Source organism: Limulus polyphemus, unplaced genomic scaffold, assembly GCF_000517525.1.
Source record: "Limulus polyphemus unplaced genomic scaffold, Limulus_polyphemus-2.1.2 Scaffold692, whole genome shotgun sequence".
Classification (NCBI taxonomy): domain Eukaryota; kingdom Metazoa; phylum Arthropoda; class Merostomata; order Xiphosura; family Limulidae; genus Limulus; species Limulus polyphemus.
Genome location: NW_013666302.1, coordinates 47889 through 64751, shown reverse-complemented (window position 1 = coordinate 64751; position 16863 = coordinate 47889). Strand labels below are relative to the sequence as shown.

Here is a 16863-nt window from a genome sequence, read left to right as displayed (position 1 = left end):
GCCCAATGGATACACTGCTTTTACAGTTAACATCTCTTTCATATTGTCCCTTTTTGGTTTTAGTTTTTACATAAAAAGTTTCTTTATAATCTAATTACCTATGTTGTGGATAACAATGATCTTTTTATTTCTTACTAAATGCCAAACTTACAGTAAACTGAAAATCTGGTTTAGACATTTTACTATTATATATTTCTTTTCAAACAATCACCACATAAAGCTCAAAAGCCTTTTTTCAGCTACTATCTTCCAGTTCAGATCAAGAAAGCTACATTTTGAACAAATTATAATTTTTACATGCTTATCATTTCTATCTTAATAACAGATAACTGAACTATTCAGATATAAAGGAAAAAGGAAAAGTTAATTCTAGATGGTACTATTAAAAACAAAAACGTTTATAATTTCATTAGTATATTAAAAACAAAAACTGACTAATACATTATAACACCTTAGTGATTTTTGTACATATTAACATAATTTATTTGCACACTGTTTACAATGATTAAATAAACTTCTGACCTGGAGGTCAAATCTTTTAGCCGTTGTGTCTGATGAGGCAGAGTATAGGTATCCTTGATGGATCTAATAAACAAAACAGTAGTCACTGACAGTAGTTCAACTTGTACAGCAAAGCTTGCTAAGTTGCACATATACTATCATGTGAAGCCCTAACGATTTTTTAGTCATACATGAAAACTGTTGGAAGACGAATGAAAGTTATTATAACTTAATAACATTTAAGAGTATTATTCAAGCTGAGAAAATAAAACACCTGAAACAATGAAACAAAATTTGTAATTTTTATACTGCAAAAGTTAACATTTTTTACACCAAAAATGTATTTCTGATAGGTATCTCTCACCCAAAGCTATCTTGATCCTGGACTTCCCTCTAAGCATTGCTAAAAGTTTTTGCTAATAGCGCACCAGTCTTTTTACCCCATCAGTTTCGCTCCATTTCAGAACATGTGCTGATCATGTGACTACCTTCCACCAATCATACAGCACCCTCCATACTAGTACAACTAGCTCCCTCTACTATTCTAGAATAATCTTCATTTTCAAGAATTGGCAGGTACAAACCAGAAACACCAGCATATCAGTGAGGATTAAGGGCGGGAAGTGGTTGAGAAGGGGTAAGTAGATTTGCAGTGTTAAAATATTTTAACTTCTGAAACTGTCTTACCTCTTCTCACCCAAAGCTAAAATTCCACATTGCAAATGTGAAGAGGCCAGTTAAGTCACATCCAATCAAGTGGGAAGAAACCACACTGAAAAAACAGGTATGCAAGAATATGAAAAGAAAGCAGACCTATGGGGTTTAGCACTACTTCTGGAACAGGTATGCTCTTCACCCAGTAATTTATACAGGAACAAAAAGAGGGCAAAACTGAATTGACAGGCACCAATGCGTTCAGGAAAGAGACGTACAACAACGAATCAGTGGAAAAGTCCTGTATTATAATGATTTGAAACAGCATGACATCGATAAACATGGAAAGTCTAGTGTGAAAGCGACAACAGGTATGTATAAGTATGTGCCAAGGGTACTACCTTGGGTTACATCAGAGTATGTCAAGTGTGGTCCATCCAGGTAAAACATTCCTTGGAAATGCCTTGAATAAGATACTGAGCTCAACAAGTGCAGTCCTCCAGGGCAAAAAACATTCAGGGGAAGCACCTTGGATACAAAGAATTATGAAAAAACAATTATAGGTATGAGTGTGATCGTGAGGGTTTTCATAACCAGCCCATTGTCAACATGTCACACTTTGTCCACATATGTGGCAGGCCGTAGTGATAGTGAGCCACAGTATGGTGCCAGAGAGAAACGAAATAACTATACATGTCTATGGCTGAAGGACCATAAATTGCATATGAATAAGGCTAAGTGTGGTCCTCATAGGCAAAAAACATCCATGGGAAGTGCCTTTGGATATGTCGGATTATGCCAAGTGCGGTCCATCTGGGCAAAAACATCCAGTGGACACTTTTTGTAAGCTTGTGAGATCAACAAGTGCAGTCTACCCAGGCAAAAACCATCCAGTGAAAGCACCTTGCATAAGAAATTTTTGATCAACAACTGTGGTCTGCTCAGGATACTGAATATTATTGTATACTTCATTGTTCAGTACAGTAATGACAACTATAGCCCTCTTCTCACCGAGGGGGTACACATGGGCTAGAAAGCTTTATTGTGTTGTCACATGGAGAGCGAGGTAAAACATACGTATGTACAATAGAATGCCAATCAAGAAAGTGAGGATTATTCTAGAATAATAGAGGAAGCTAGCTGCACTATTACAGAGGGTGGAGTACGATAGGTGGAGGGTAATCACATGATCAGCATATGTTCTGAAACGGTGCGGAACTGATTGCCCCTCATTATCTTTCAGACCTTAAAGAGCTCTGAAAAATTTAAAATCAAAATTACTGCCAAGGATTAAATTGGAACACAAAATTTTAGCAATGCTTAGAATACAGTCCAGGACCAAGATATCTTTGGGTAAGAGGAGGTACGACCATTTTGGAAGTACAACATAACAGTTATCCTAATCAGAGTTTACAAGGTGAACATAAATGAAATGAAACTGCCCATCATTCAATAATGAAGAAGCACCATTTTTTTAAGTTGATCATTTGTTACACGCACTAAAATTAATAAAAAGTTAAGCTGATTCCTTTACGGATCTGAAACAATTTTTGTTAATTTTGCATTCAGATGTCACACTTCTTTGGCACAATAGTCAGTTATAAAAATTATACACCAAAGAATAACTATCTCAGCTTAAAATTTATATGCTAAATGGTATTTAATCAAGCATTAATTTCAAATACAAAAGTACTGATACCTTGACAACAACAACAGCACTTTGATGAGCCTGAATCTCCTTTTGTAGTGCTTGCCATTCCACTTGATATTCTGCTGTTTTGGAAGTGGCATCAGATTGTCTTGATTTTGCCGTGATACCTGATACAGATTCACTAACATCATCTGAAGATGTAACAGTTTGGTTACAACCCTGATTTTTTTACGGTAACCTAATGTTAAACTTTTACGATCTGTAAAATATTGTGCAAAAAAAAAGAAGAAAAAAGATGTTGTTAGTTACACAAGGTCATACTTGGCTTATAAGTAACTAACCTTAAAATATTTAGGTATTTTGTTCAGTATACTGAGGCAAAAAGACCAACTTCAGGTAGCTGGGCTTGTCTCAGCTCACTTGGTTTATACTTGAACAAATTTTCAAGAAAAAGGGAGGAGGAGGATGGAAAATTAAGGTAATGGTTTTTAGTTCCATTTAACATTATTTTGTTATTACTAAATAAAACGGTGGAGGTTGTGAGTCTTGTAGATATAAAATGGTGGTCTGTTTCTATTATGAGAAAATTTTTGCTTTTTTGTACACCTCATAAAAGGGTAGAGGTTGGGAGTTTTACATTGTAGAAATTTTGGGTGGTTTATTTCTACTTTAATATTGTATCTAAATGTTAGGGATAATTGCCTTCTCACAACTTGCTGTAGACAGCAAAAGGCAGTAAGAGTTGAGACTGTAAGAGTTCAAGCACTCAACTCCTAACCCTTAACTGATTCTCTATGGTTGCTGGCTAGTTTGACATCAGCAAGTGGATCATGTCTGATAGATGGAATATCTGTTATGAGTTTTAATGATGACAACAAGAATTGGTAGTGGAAAAATTAATTTTGATTTTTGTGTCTCTTTGTAATGTTTTTGATTTATATTAATTTAATCATTATTATTTTAGAGTGCTGAATAAAAAAATTGCCTATCTACAATTAATGTTGTTGAGTTATTTATATATATATATATATGTTAAAAAATATATAGAGTGCATTTCATTCCTAACTCCTGAACATGATAAACTGGTACATGTACTGCATGTGGTCACTAGTCTGATATTTTTCTTGCCATACCACTTATGTGAAAGAAGAAACTTTCAACAAACTATTATTATTATATTATAATTATTATATTATTATTATTATATTAAAATATTATTTTCAACAAACTGAACAGAATAAAAGTAGCTTTCTCTTGAAATGCTTAATGGGGTAATTTAGTGCAAGTATCATAGCTAAATCAAAAGGCTTTAAATTACACACACACAAATTACATGGCAATCATAAAACTTACCCAAAAGCTTTTCTTCAGTAGAGCATTTCTTTTTCTTGTTCCTAAACAACAAGAAGAAAAATTAAAATCCTGATAAACTGAAATGTATTGCTGAATTACTAAAATCACCCAAACACTAATTCTGTAAGCTTTTTTTAACAAGCACAGATAATTATGCTAACAAATTTAATTATTACTTTATATCCTTTCTGACTTGGTAATTATTATACAGTTTACGTTTGTGTTAAATTCGTTCATACAAAAAGCAGCTTTGCCTCTTAGCCTCCCATACAAACTTCTTACTATGGTTGGAATTGAAAGTGCTAATTTTTATGCATACAACTCAAATCAGTGTTGTGTTTTTATAATCATAGATTTGAAATGCTATGTTTTCCAAGTACTTATAGAAGTTGTTTAGGTTCTGTGAGAAATTCTCTCTCTCAGACACAAGCATCAAACAATTATTACTATAAAATCCCTTATGATCCAAACTGAGAGCTTTACTTGCATTTTTGTACCACTCACTTAATAAAAGGAGTTTACTCAAGAACAGCAAAAATCTAGCATACTAGCTCATAAAAGAACAAACCTAAGAAAATCCTGTTCAATTTTTAACTATTTTTTTATATACATTACTCTGACTGTGTCATGTATTTCAGTTTGTGTCAAGTGATTTCTATAGATCTATCTAAAAATCTATATTATTCTCTGTTGCATTAGATAAATTGATTTTCCTTCACTAACAATGCATTTCCCTTTAATTCTTCTAAACTAGGTACCCAAGTACTTTTTTTAGAATCCTATTTAATGTTGGAGTTTTAAATCTAGGTATACTAGTTCAAATGGCAAGACGCAACAACAAACATCATTTTATTACAAAAAATGGTATAATATTTAAACTCCACCACTATTAAATATTCTTGCACTTCTGATTGTTCACATGTTCAAATTGACTTCTGATGAGTAGCAGTGACCCAAATGTATGTAGAGCAATGCTAATGGTTTCTACCAAGAACAACAATGTTGTAACAAGATTATCAAATAACACTAATATTAGCTAACACTTAATAATTAGGATACAATTCAAGGGAACTTGTATAAATATATAAAATATATTAAAATACTCAACGATCAACATTGTATAATATACAATTAAAATTTTATTTAAAACCAATTAACAGTCACAAAAAGGCACTATACGTTTCAATGTTTTTCATGTCATCCTCAGAAGTGTGAAAACAAATGCTGCGCAACATATAAATATAAAAAAGCCATGGTCCTGTGATTACTAGTTTACATATTTAAAAATATCATGCCATCTGTTTATTTTCCAATTTTCTAACCCTTCATCCTTATTTAAGATGAAATTATTTTTACTGTGTTTCATTATTTATAGAACGTTAATGAGCATGTAACAATTATAACAATAATAGAGAAACAGTTATGAGAAAGAGAAAAAAAAGTATGTACTTGCATGTATTTGAATTTATATTAAAAGATAAGATACAAATTATTTAAGCTCAACAGTGTCCAAATAATTTAAAAACTTACAGTCATACATGTATTTTGTGTTACATTATGTTTAACACCAACATGATATGGTATTAAGTAGCAATAATTTTTGATTTTTGGATACATTTTATTTAGATTATCAGGCTTATTTACATAGGTAAACACCATAATTGGAAATTCCACAGCTTTGATGGAATTATAATAAAAATTCTTATTTAAGCGCACTATGAGAGTTTTCCTTTTTCTATAAATTCCATCATTTTAAGATTATGAACTACAAATATATATAGATTTATATCGCATCACAGTTATAGTTCCAGGTTGTCAACTTATTGTCATAGTAAATAATGTCTATGGTAACAGTACCCAAATGCATTGGGGATATCCATTTTATTACACAAAATCCAAATGCCAACATCAATCTAGTCAGCTGTCATGGAAAATCATAAAAGAATAAATAAGGGTATGAAGCTGAATGCTTACACCCACAACATCTCAGCTTCTATTGCCTTTCACTGCCTATAGCCAGTTGTGGGAAGGTAGTTACCCATAAATTTCTTAAAAAAGAAATGAAACCACACTAATATTTCTACTAATTATGCTCCCAACCTCCACCCTTACAAAAAAGATATTAAACAGAACTATAAAATATTGAATAGAACTAAATAGAACTATACACCCTACCTTAGAAGTTCTTACTCCTAGCCTTCTCCCTTATATACTCAACAAATTCCAGGTTAAAACACACCCAACTAAGGTTATTAGAATATCAAAAATCCTTCAAGGTTATAACATCTAATTAATGTTTCATTCTTTTTCACATCAAAAGGCTATTAAGACCTCCTTTGTTTACCCATTTACACTGCATTTAACCCAATATATCCCACATTCAGCCTTAAGTGACTAATCAGTGTAGGGTGTATAAGAAATATTTGAAGGTACTTTAAATTAGGCAATCAGAATAACTTTTAGCTTACATTATTTGTAGCCCCCCAGTGGCACAGTGGTATGTCTGCACTTACAATGCTAGAAACTAGGTTTCGATACCCGTGGTAGGCAGAGCACATATAGCCCATTGTGTAGTTTTGTGCTTAACTTAAAAGTCCCCCAATGGGACAGCAGTAAATGCTAAAATCAGGTGCTCAATTCTTTTCGGTGGACACAGCAGATAGCCCGATGTGGCTTTACTATTACAAAACACACACTGAACTTCAAACAAACAAATTTATTTGTACTGAATTTAGAAAAATTCATCTACAAAAGGATAACAAGGGTGATAAATAATTTTATGATGTTCAATAGATGTTATAGAGAGAATAATTTACTATTGTAGTTAGTTAGCATTCCTTAAACTTGACTTGCAAATGAATAGGTTTGGTGCTTTACAAGTCTCTAAGTCTATAAGAAACCATTTATACCAACTAACTTTCAAGCCCTATAAAACTCAGTTTAGTATCAGTTTACGATACTTGTATTGCATATTTTAAAATGTATATTCAATATTTCACTTTAGGAAATATAAAAATTACTAGAAAAAAAAAGGTCTTGGGCTTCAAAATACATGCAAATTTTAACTACAAAACATAAGGCATTAACGCACTAATGTTATATAGTATACCCTATAAAAGTAATGTTACAAAAGTGATCAAATATAGAAGAAAATATATAAATGTATTTGCTACAAAATTTAAATCATACCTTGACTGTTTTGAAAATGACTCATTCTCTACTATATGCTGTCTTGTTGTTTTATCTTCAGAAACAGTTGAAAACTTTTTTGATTTTTCCATCTTTTTTCGTTTTTTCAATGGAGAGACACATATAGTTTCTTCAATAAAAGTTACTTCTGGCTGTAAAACTGTCTGGTCGGTTGTTTTTGTAACTGAATGTTTTGATTTGGCTGTAACTCTATGTTTCTTAGAAAGGCTACAGTCACTTTCTTCCACAGTAGATGCTTCTGAGGAACTTGTAGCTTCTGTACTTAATTTTCGCTTTTTTGAAGTGTTTGTTTTAGCTTCAGCAATTGTTACCTTTTCTTGTAAACTTGAATCTGAAGGTTTACGTTTTGTGACAGTTTCATGTGTTAGATCTGTTGTTGAATCTGCATGACTTGTACTCACAGAATTTAACAAGTTCTCAGCATTTACTTTTGAGCAACCTTGTCTCTGTAAAATTCCCGCTATTTCTTGGACCATATTCATATTTGACTGACCAAAAGCTCCCAAATAGGTGACTTTTATTGAGTCATTTACTGAAGATGTTGTGCTAATTGGATTTATTATAGTGCTGCTATTACTTGGAAGGTCAACTGTTGTTAATGAAACATTCGGTGTAGTAGTAGCTAAGAAGGACATATCTGTGGACTTATCTTCCATAGAGTTTCCTAATTCTTTTTCTTGGGCGGGCGTTGATGACCCATCTTCAGAACAGCTTGTAGCTGGGTATAAAAATTATACCAAAAATTAATTTTTCAGTTGTAAAATTGAATTAAAACAGATATTTACTTCTACCATAAGATTGAGCTATTATCTCTTGTTCATGTCAACTTGCAACCTCTGAACGTGAGAAAAAACCCATTGTGTGAGTGTGTAATAGTTACATCTCATACCCTCATACACATTATTGTATAAGTTATTGGTTAGGCCACATTTGGAATACTGTTCCCAGTCTTGGGTTCTTACCTCAGAAAGGACATTTAATTGTTGGAAAGGGTTCAAAGGAGGGCTACAAGGATAATACCCAAAACAGAAATGTTACCATATGCAGGTAGGTTAAGAACTCTGAACTTGTTTTCTCTAGAAAAAAGAAGAACTGGAGGGGATTTGATTGAGGTTTATGAGACTATTAAGGGAAGTGATAGTGTTGATGCATTATCTTTCTTCCTATCTAATGGATAGAATGGTAAGACTAGGGGACACAAATTGAAATTTTGGCAAGGAAAAAATCAGCTTCAGTTAAGACAGCCTTATTTTTCTAACAAGATAGTTGGCCTCTGTAACAGGTTGCCTTTGGGTATGATGGATGCATTTAAAAGAGTTTAAGGGAAACCTTAAATTTGAATAATAAGGGCTGGCTCCAATTTTTTTTTGAGATTTTAGTTTAATGTAGTGCATAGAAAAGCTTATACAGACCAAAAATTTCCTTGTTCTCCTTTGATGTTATGTTATTGATAATATCTAGGACAGTCATCTCCTGTCACATCTGTATTATACTAATGTTCACATTTTTTTCAAAACTCACAACTGAGAGATGGAATAATGATAGTGGAGCTTAAGTTCCTATTTTAATTGTATTTTACTTCTTAAATTTTAATTAAAAATATGATAATATATCTCATACACATGATTTAAAAGACTGAATGATTAAATAATGTTTTCACAGAAACTGCTACCCTTTTAATCACATAATATACAACATTGCATTCACTAGTTACATTACATTGTTTGTAAAATGTACGATAATTAATAATGGTCTTCAGGATTTGCACTGCAATATTAAACATGTTGTATACCTTGTTTTTACTTTATTTTCAAACATTTTTCTTAGTTTTTTTAAACAATTCTTGGTTCAAACCTCTTTATGGTGCCAAATCAAATGGTTTGACTACTTAGTAGTGAAATGTACCTTTGAAAACAGCTATAAAAATCTGGATATGATTGGATAGAGTAAGAATTAGACTATAGTGTAATAGTAAATATACAAATATGAGTTTATACAGTTTCAATAATAGTTTCTTTTGTTTGTGAATTTTCAATGTATTTGCATGTTAAATTATATCTGTTTGAAAGCTACATAACTTTAATGAGAAGACATCAGATAATTTGAGATATTGTAAGTTTTATACACTTAAAAAATGGATTAAATGGGTAACAAAGAAACTATTACAAGTTTGACACAGTAACAAGTATACATAATGTTTCAATAAGATTTTGTCATCATCATTTACATACAGTTTCCTTAAACATATGTACAGTATGAAACAAAATTTACATAGCTGGAAATTGCTTAAGGCTTAATAAGAGTATCTTGTTGATGTTTGATTCTTTATTTAAAATTACAATGCTTTACTTTTTAACAGATGTACTATAGTTTTATTTATATGCAATTTTAGTAAACATTAAGATTCTTTACCACATTCACCAAATAAAATATGATTGTCATACAAGGGCATAAGTTTATTTAATTTTATTGTTTAGTGAGCATATTAGGTGACTGAAAAATATTCTAATGACTCAAATCCTTATTAAATATTATTTTTATGTTCACTCTATTCAAATAATGTACATAAACAGACTGACTACTTAATTATTTCTAACTGCAATCATGACATGTTTAACATAAAAACTTTATTATCCTTATAAGCGATACTAAAACATCTCTTAATTATTTAATTTACATAATTTCAGTGGGGAATTACTGCATATTTTAAAAAGAAACATAATGGCAACCATACAGTGGTATCTACTGGTATATTAGTGGTGGTATTTAGTCAACATTAGCAATTCATTTGCCAAGTAGGAATAGTCCAGATTATCTTAAAAATAAAAACTTCTGACAAAATATTTTTTACACCAAAAATATATTTTTCACACTGAATTGGAAATAATAAAATATTGGCTTATACCCTTGAACAGAAGAAGAAAATAGCTTTCATTACATGTTTAGGATCATCAGTTTAAGAATGATAACTGCTGAGATAAAGGCAATTACATCACACAATAACAAATGAGATTAAGAAACAGTGCTTGGTTAAATATTGATAAAAATACACTTATATTTAAGTTACAAGGTCACATTAGTGTTATTTCCTCCTTGGAAGCTATGAGCGTGGGTGTTCACAAGATATATTACAGAGGGGAGCAAGATGATATCAAACCTATAACTAGAGAAATGTGGATGCCCATAGCTATGACAGCCATGTTATTCTCAGAAAACAAATTCTGGAAATTCACAAATAATAATCAATTTTGATTTAGAGTACACTGATATCAACTCTCAAACCTAAATTTATGCATAAAATTAAAGAAATAAAAACATCTTATCAAATACATTTCAAGTCTGAAATTTGTTTTATGTGTAGATAAATGACTACAAATTAATTTTTTATAAATTTTTTAGTTAAATGTTTCAATTTTTCCCTTGAGGCAGGATGCACCCATCTGGGCATGATCGAGTTAAAATAAATATACACAAATGTTTTTGTTTCAAAACATTTGCTTGTATTATAACTTCAATACATGAACACAAACTTTACATATACTGCACTTCATCTGTATAGTAAGTGCAAAATAAAAATTCTGAGAACTAAACGACTTATACATAAATATCTATTTTACATATACTAATGAATTATCATGAAATTCTGAATTTTTAAAATTAAAAGTAAGATTTCAGAATTATATCTAATACATTTTACCTGATTATGCCAGGGTACCTGTGAAACATTGTTTAGTTTTAAAAGCCCTTTACTTTACTGCTATCCATAAATAAAATTTCTAGTTTTATTATGAAATTTGGTTGTCTGTTGTTCTTCTACCAACACATAGTTATGTAGTTATAAATTAAAAAAAACAAAAAAACTCCACAACCAATGCTCTGATAGCGATTACATTGTGAAAAGTTCTACACTGTAAACTACTGCCTTAATAATTTTGATGATAAAGAACTATTTTATGTATTAAATTATTATGTGATTACAAAATAATGGATAAATTATGACCTTTATGGGCACACATATATATATATACATGTAAATAATATTTTGTTTTCATAACAAAAACTAACCAATTTAGGATGTATTACCTTCAGTTTCAGCCTTTTGTGTAGTCTTCTGGAAGTCTTTTGTCTTTCTTTTCTTCCCTTTGAAAAGAGATTTACGTTAGTACAATGAGTTACATTTCTTTTGAGATGAGAGGAATATCTTGTAAACTACAATAAAATAATAAAAGAAAAAAAAAAGAAGAGCCCTATAGAAACAAAATCCAGGAATAAAATTTAGGTTCTTGCCTTCTCTCTTTACCAAAATAATAGATAACTAAATAAAATTGTACTGTGTGTGTGTATTATTAGCCATTGAATGTTAAGTTAGTGATATATTTAATGCTTCTGAAAACAATGACGTTTCAATTTATAAGTTTAAAATAAAGTTATAGTGAATGACTACTTTTAAAATACATTGTTGCCTCATATAAACAATGAAATGAGAAAACTGAACTACTTCAAAAACATTTCTGAATGGCTAATACATATAATTAATGCAATCTTACAACCAACTTGACAATTAGACTAAACATCTATTATTCATTTACCTAACAAAAATAATTTTTTTTGAGACAAATGACAACAATTTGTTAAACAAATTGCACAAACTTCGTCTCTATAATTTACAGAAAAAAAAAAGATAGACTGAGAATGTTTAAAGACAAGCTTTTAAAATATACAAAAAAGCTCCACAAAAGACCCATCTGCACATATTTGTTCATAATTTTCAATTCACAAACTACAGGAAAGGCAGTTATCTACAGCATCACCATCTTGTTCTACCCTTACTCACATCTCAAAGAAGTAGGATTTGACTACCACTCTTACAGCATGCCCAGATCTCCCAGGTGTGAAGACTGTTTTTGTATTAATGGAGTATGAACCTTGGATTCACATTCTGAGCAGGCTAATTAACATCAGGCCCTTTTTTTTTATAAGCATCTCATTCATATGTGAGTTAAGCATGTATTATGATGTCTACAATAAACATTAATGATGTTTAATATTAGTTATCTTTAAAAATTAGAGTATATATATTTAAAGCTATGTATGAACTAGAAGTTACTGAACATATTGAATATTATCTACATTTGTATTTTTATAACAGTAATATGAATTATTAAGGCTGACTAAATAATAGCAGTAATAACAATATAAACTCCTAAGGTTAAGAAATAAGATAGACTACTAAATATGGTGACAATGTGCATGTGATATAATTTCTTTTTATTATATGAATTAAATCATATTTGGCTGAATTTCCATGAAATAATTAAAACTGCAACAAGATATCTGAATTTAGAAATGAATTATTTTGGTAGCTTATCTAGAAAATAAAACAACAGCTGCTCTAGATATTGGCCTGTCTAAATAAAACGATGGTTGCATTAAGTACAAGATCTTAAAAACTAAAACATCTGCCATATCTAAAAACCTTATCAATATCCATTCTTGATCATTTAACAAGCAGTGTTATAAACAATGCTCTACTAAATTCACAAAAATAAAAATATGTTTTTTACTATAAGACCACCTATTTGGAAATTGTATGTTAAGTAAGCACATTATATTATCCAACACTAAAATTACCAACATTCCAAATACACATAACTCATCCCATGCAGCATCAATCAGATTACAGACCATATTCTGAAGCACACTAACTTTTCAAGCTAGTAATTTTTGATGATAGCAAAATATTGTTTATTTGTTTGTTCTTCAGGCCTATCTGAGTTAGCCATCTGTAATTTTGAAATTATAGACTAAACCAAAAACAGTCTTATCAACACCACCAACTGCCAACTTTTGAGAAACTCATTAGCAACAATCAGTGGGATTGACATCATACTACAAGTATGAGCACATTTGGCAACAGGTTTTGATACACATATTAGGTATAGTAAGCCAATTCATATAGTTAAAAAAAATTAAAAGTACTTCTTTATAGTATAAATGCCATTCATAATAAATAAATAAATATTTAAAATATATAACAAAACTTGCAATTACTAACTCTGTCCTACTTAGTTTATCAACTTATTTTTTAGTGCAGTTATAACAAATTAAGGTTAACATTTTCCTAAACTGAAAATGTATTTCCAGTAATACTTACTTCCACTGACACTTTAGCTATTCTTCAACACTGACTTTGCCTATCTAAGCATTGGTCTCGCATGCTCCAGTCTTTTATACCCCACTTAAATGCTCTTGGCAATATCTAATTTGCAAATCCCTCCACCTGTGTCAATGCATCCTCCATCCTAACATTGCATATATAATCAATTTTTCAAGACTTACACCATACCAGTCACTAACACTGGCTCCTAGTGGGGAGGAAGGGTGGGAGAGTGTCAGCAGATGTAAGTATTATTGGAAATACATTTTCAATTTAGGAAAATGTTAACTTCCAAAACATACTTACCCTCTGCTGACACTTTAGCTAGAATCCCACAATGAGAAGGTGGAGAGGCCAGTGAGGGCAATGTCCATACAGAAAGCATCTGTATAGAACAGGGTGTACCAAGATAAGAGTGGTACTCAAGTATGGAAACCACACTTCGTCCAAAACAGGTATGCTCTTCACACAGAACTTAATATTGATTTCAAGGGTGGAATAGTACATGAGTAATAATTATAGGCCAATCCCAACCAGATAACTGAGGTTCCACAACTCAGGGTTAGAATTAAGTGGTCATGGTTCCTATATCCCATATTGGTGGCTAGAGTAATTGGATTGCAATGTGATATAAAGATATACATTTGATTGGATCCCAACCTGTAGCCATAGAGTGAGGTTTTCTGAACCACCAGAATTAGAAAAAGAAAGTAAGCAATGCTGAAGTGGACAAACTTTCTCTCCCACCTGAAAAAGTCCAAAAGCCACCACCCCCAGGCTCAGAATGACTGAATCATATATGCCTTACTCAACCAGAGGAACAGAACTCATCTGGTCTGAAATTATGAACATTCATCCTCACTTTCTAACTGAGTGGGCAAGGAGCATTCCACTTGCCCCCGGAAATAGGAAGAGGACGTGGAACACCGTATTCAACCAAGGATATAGGATGGGACCACTTCGCGTTTGGAATTATGAGGAGATAGTGGACCTCCATCAGTGATCAATATACAACCCAACATTGTTCATAAGAAGGGCCAGGAACACCCCAACTTCATAGTGTAGGATCAAATCATAACCAGTACTACAAGTAGGCTCTTACGTAGGCCAGTGCCACACCTACCGACATCTAAGAAATACATCCAGGGACCTTGGTAGGGGGCCCCCAGCTTCACCCTCTTCTCCAAGAGTGAAGGAACACACTCGAACACTCTGGAGGAAAAGCCTCTGTTCACCACCCCAGCAACTGGAAACTGGATGTAGTAAGGACTCCCTAACTCCACTAATAGAAATTGGGGGTAATGTGTGTTGGGGAGTTCAAAGGAACAGTACTCTAGAAATAGTGCAATAGGTAAACCAAGTTCCCTAAATTTTCAAAAGCAAACCAACCCTGGCTAGTTCCCAGAGCATGTCAAATAAGCATAGCATCAATGGGAGAAAACTACATTAGTAATTCTAAGAACTTATGAATGAAAACAAAGAAGACTATGAATTATTATGTCAGCACATTTTATCTGTCAAATCCAGTGTCAATGAATCTTTTTACCCAATACCAGGCCTCACCAGGCTAACTGGGATACAACACACACAGTAGTGATCGTGGTGCTAGTTGTATTATCAATTGCATGACCAAATGTTAAAGTATGAGCTATATGTAGTAAGTGAATTGTTATTATTATTATTAATGACAGTTAGCTAATTTACAAATCAGAATTAAGGTAAAGATTAATACACAAAATTATTTATATATTCTAACATTTATTTATCATTATTTCTACTTAAATTAATATTACCATAAATAAGTTGAATGAGTAAAATAGGATTAACAGTGTGTGTATAATAGACTAAAACCTAAACTCATATGAAACTACCTGACTTATTCACTGATATTAGAAGCATGCACAGTTTTGTATTACCAGTATTTGTACTTTTACTTAAAAAGATGTTAGAATTTTTTTATTGTACAGTACCAACAAGAATTGAGTATCTGTTACTTATTACTTTCTTCAAGAGAACCACATGAGAATGCAACAAGCAAATAATAAACAACTGATTAAAAACTGGTATATTTATATGTACATCATTATGCACTACTATTTGCAAAAACTGAGAGTACGTAATAAGAACACACTTGCTGATCTTTGTACATATGTAACAAAATTTCAATTATATTAACTGGTGTGATTAGAAATAAACATTTTATAAATCACTCTTTATCAAAATTGAGTGTTTGGTAAAATTAGTACACAGTTACATGATCTTTGTAATAACTAACAATTGAAGGACCTATGTAAAACAGATGTAATGATTACTTTCAGATGGAATGAAAGAGACATGGTGAAAAATTAAACATACACACTTCATTGGTTAAGAATGAGAATAATGGTTGATTGTGCTATTGGTTGAACTACAACATTGTTACAAAGTTTTAATTATAAGCTATATGAACAACCCTCCATACCCAAGGTAAAGTATGACACAATACAATTATTTCATGAAACAATACAATTTTTTGAGAACTTCATTCATTTTAGATCTAAAAGAAAAACTAAACAGGACACAAAGAGAAAAATAAAATTAATAACATACATCATACTACTGTATTTATGGTCCTTATTGTCACCAAAATATTTCGTAATGGAGCCCAAAATATCCTGACTTAGATCAATCACTGATAAATAACGAATACTTTAATCTAGTATCAGCTGATAAGATGTCTTTAATGACAAATATTTGACTATTTGATGAAAAATGGTTATGTTTATGACACTGTTTTATATTGTTGCCACTTGGACTTGCATTTCTTTCCTTTTAGGCAATAACTGATGAAAAACTTAATCCAGAAATGTTGTTTTATGTTTGAAGTGCTTATGTGATTAGGCAAATATTGACAACTTCACTTTCTTTATCCTTTCAACATATTTTTGATGATTTTAGATTTCCATAAAATGAGTCTTGTTCTTATTTTATGCTAACAATATCATTCCAACAATAGTCGCCTGTTTACATATTATTATTTATTTTCACTCAAAAGTTCTTATAATCATTTAAAGTATACAGAAAGTTAACTTAGAATGTATCCACTGGTAACAAATTTTACAATCAGTTTCATTCTGTAACTTACAAAGGCACCATGAACATACCTTGAAGTTTCTTTACAAGTTGATTTCTCCTCATTCTCAGCTTCTTTTCAACTTTTTGTAACTAAAAAAAAAAAGAATGTAGCTAAGCCTGATTTCAAAGGTTTTAGAATATAATGCTGTTAAAATTAACACTTTCCTTACCTGAAAATGTTTTTCAGACAGATACTCATATTTCTTAATCATAAAGGGCCATT

The 16863-nt window shown here is 31.4% G+C and overlaps 1 protein-coding gene across 1 annotated transcript in view; it reads right to left on the bottom strand.

Moving 5' to 3' along the window:
• The window catches only part of LOC106460000, an 89452-nt gene that overhangs the window by 30560 nt on the left and 42029 nt on the right, over positions 1-16863 (bottom strand). The window contains exons 10-14 of the mRNA XM_022386592.1: positions 16670-16730; positions 11453-11509; positions 7349-8087; positions 4160-4200; positions 2855-2997 (exon numbers count right to left, since the gene is read on the bottom strand). Coding sequence (XP_022242300.1) covers positions 2855-2997; positions 4160-4200; positions 7349-8087; positions 11453-11509; positions 16670-16730 — 1041 coding nt within the window. The remainder of the gene's footprint in view (positions 1-2854; positions 2998-4159; positions 4201-7348; positions 8088-11452; positions 11510-16669; positions 16731-16863) is intronic.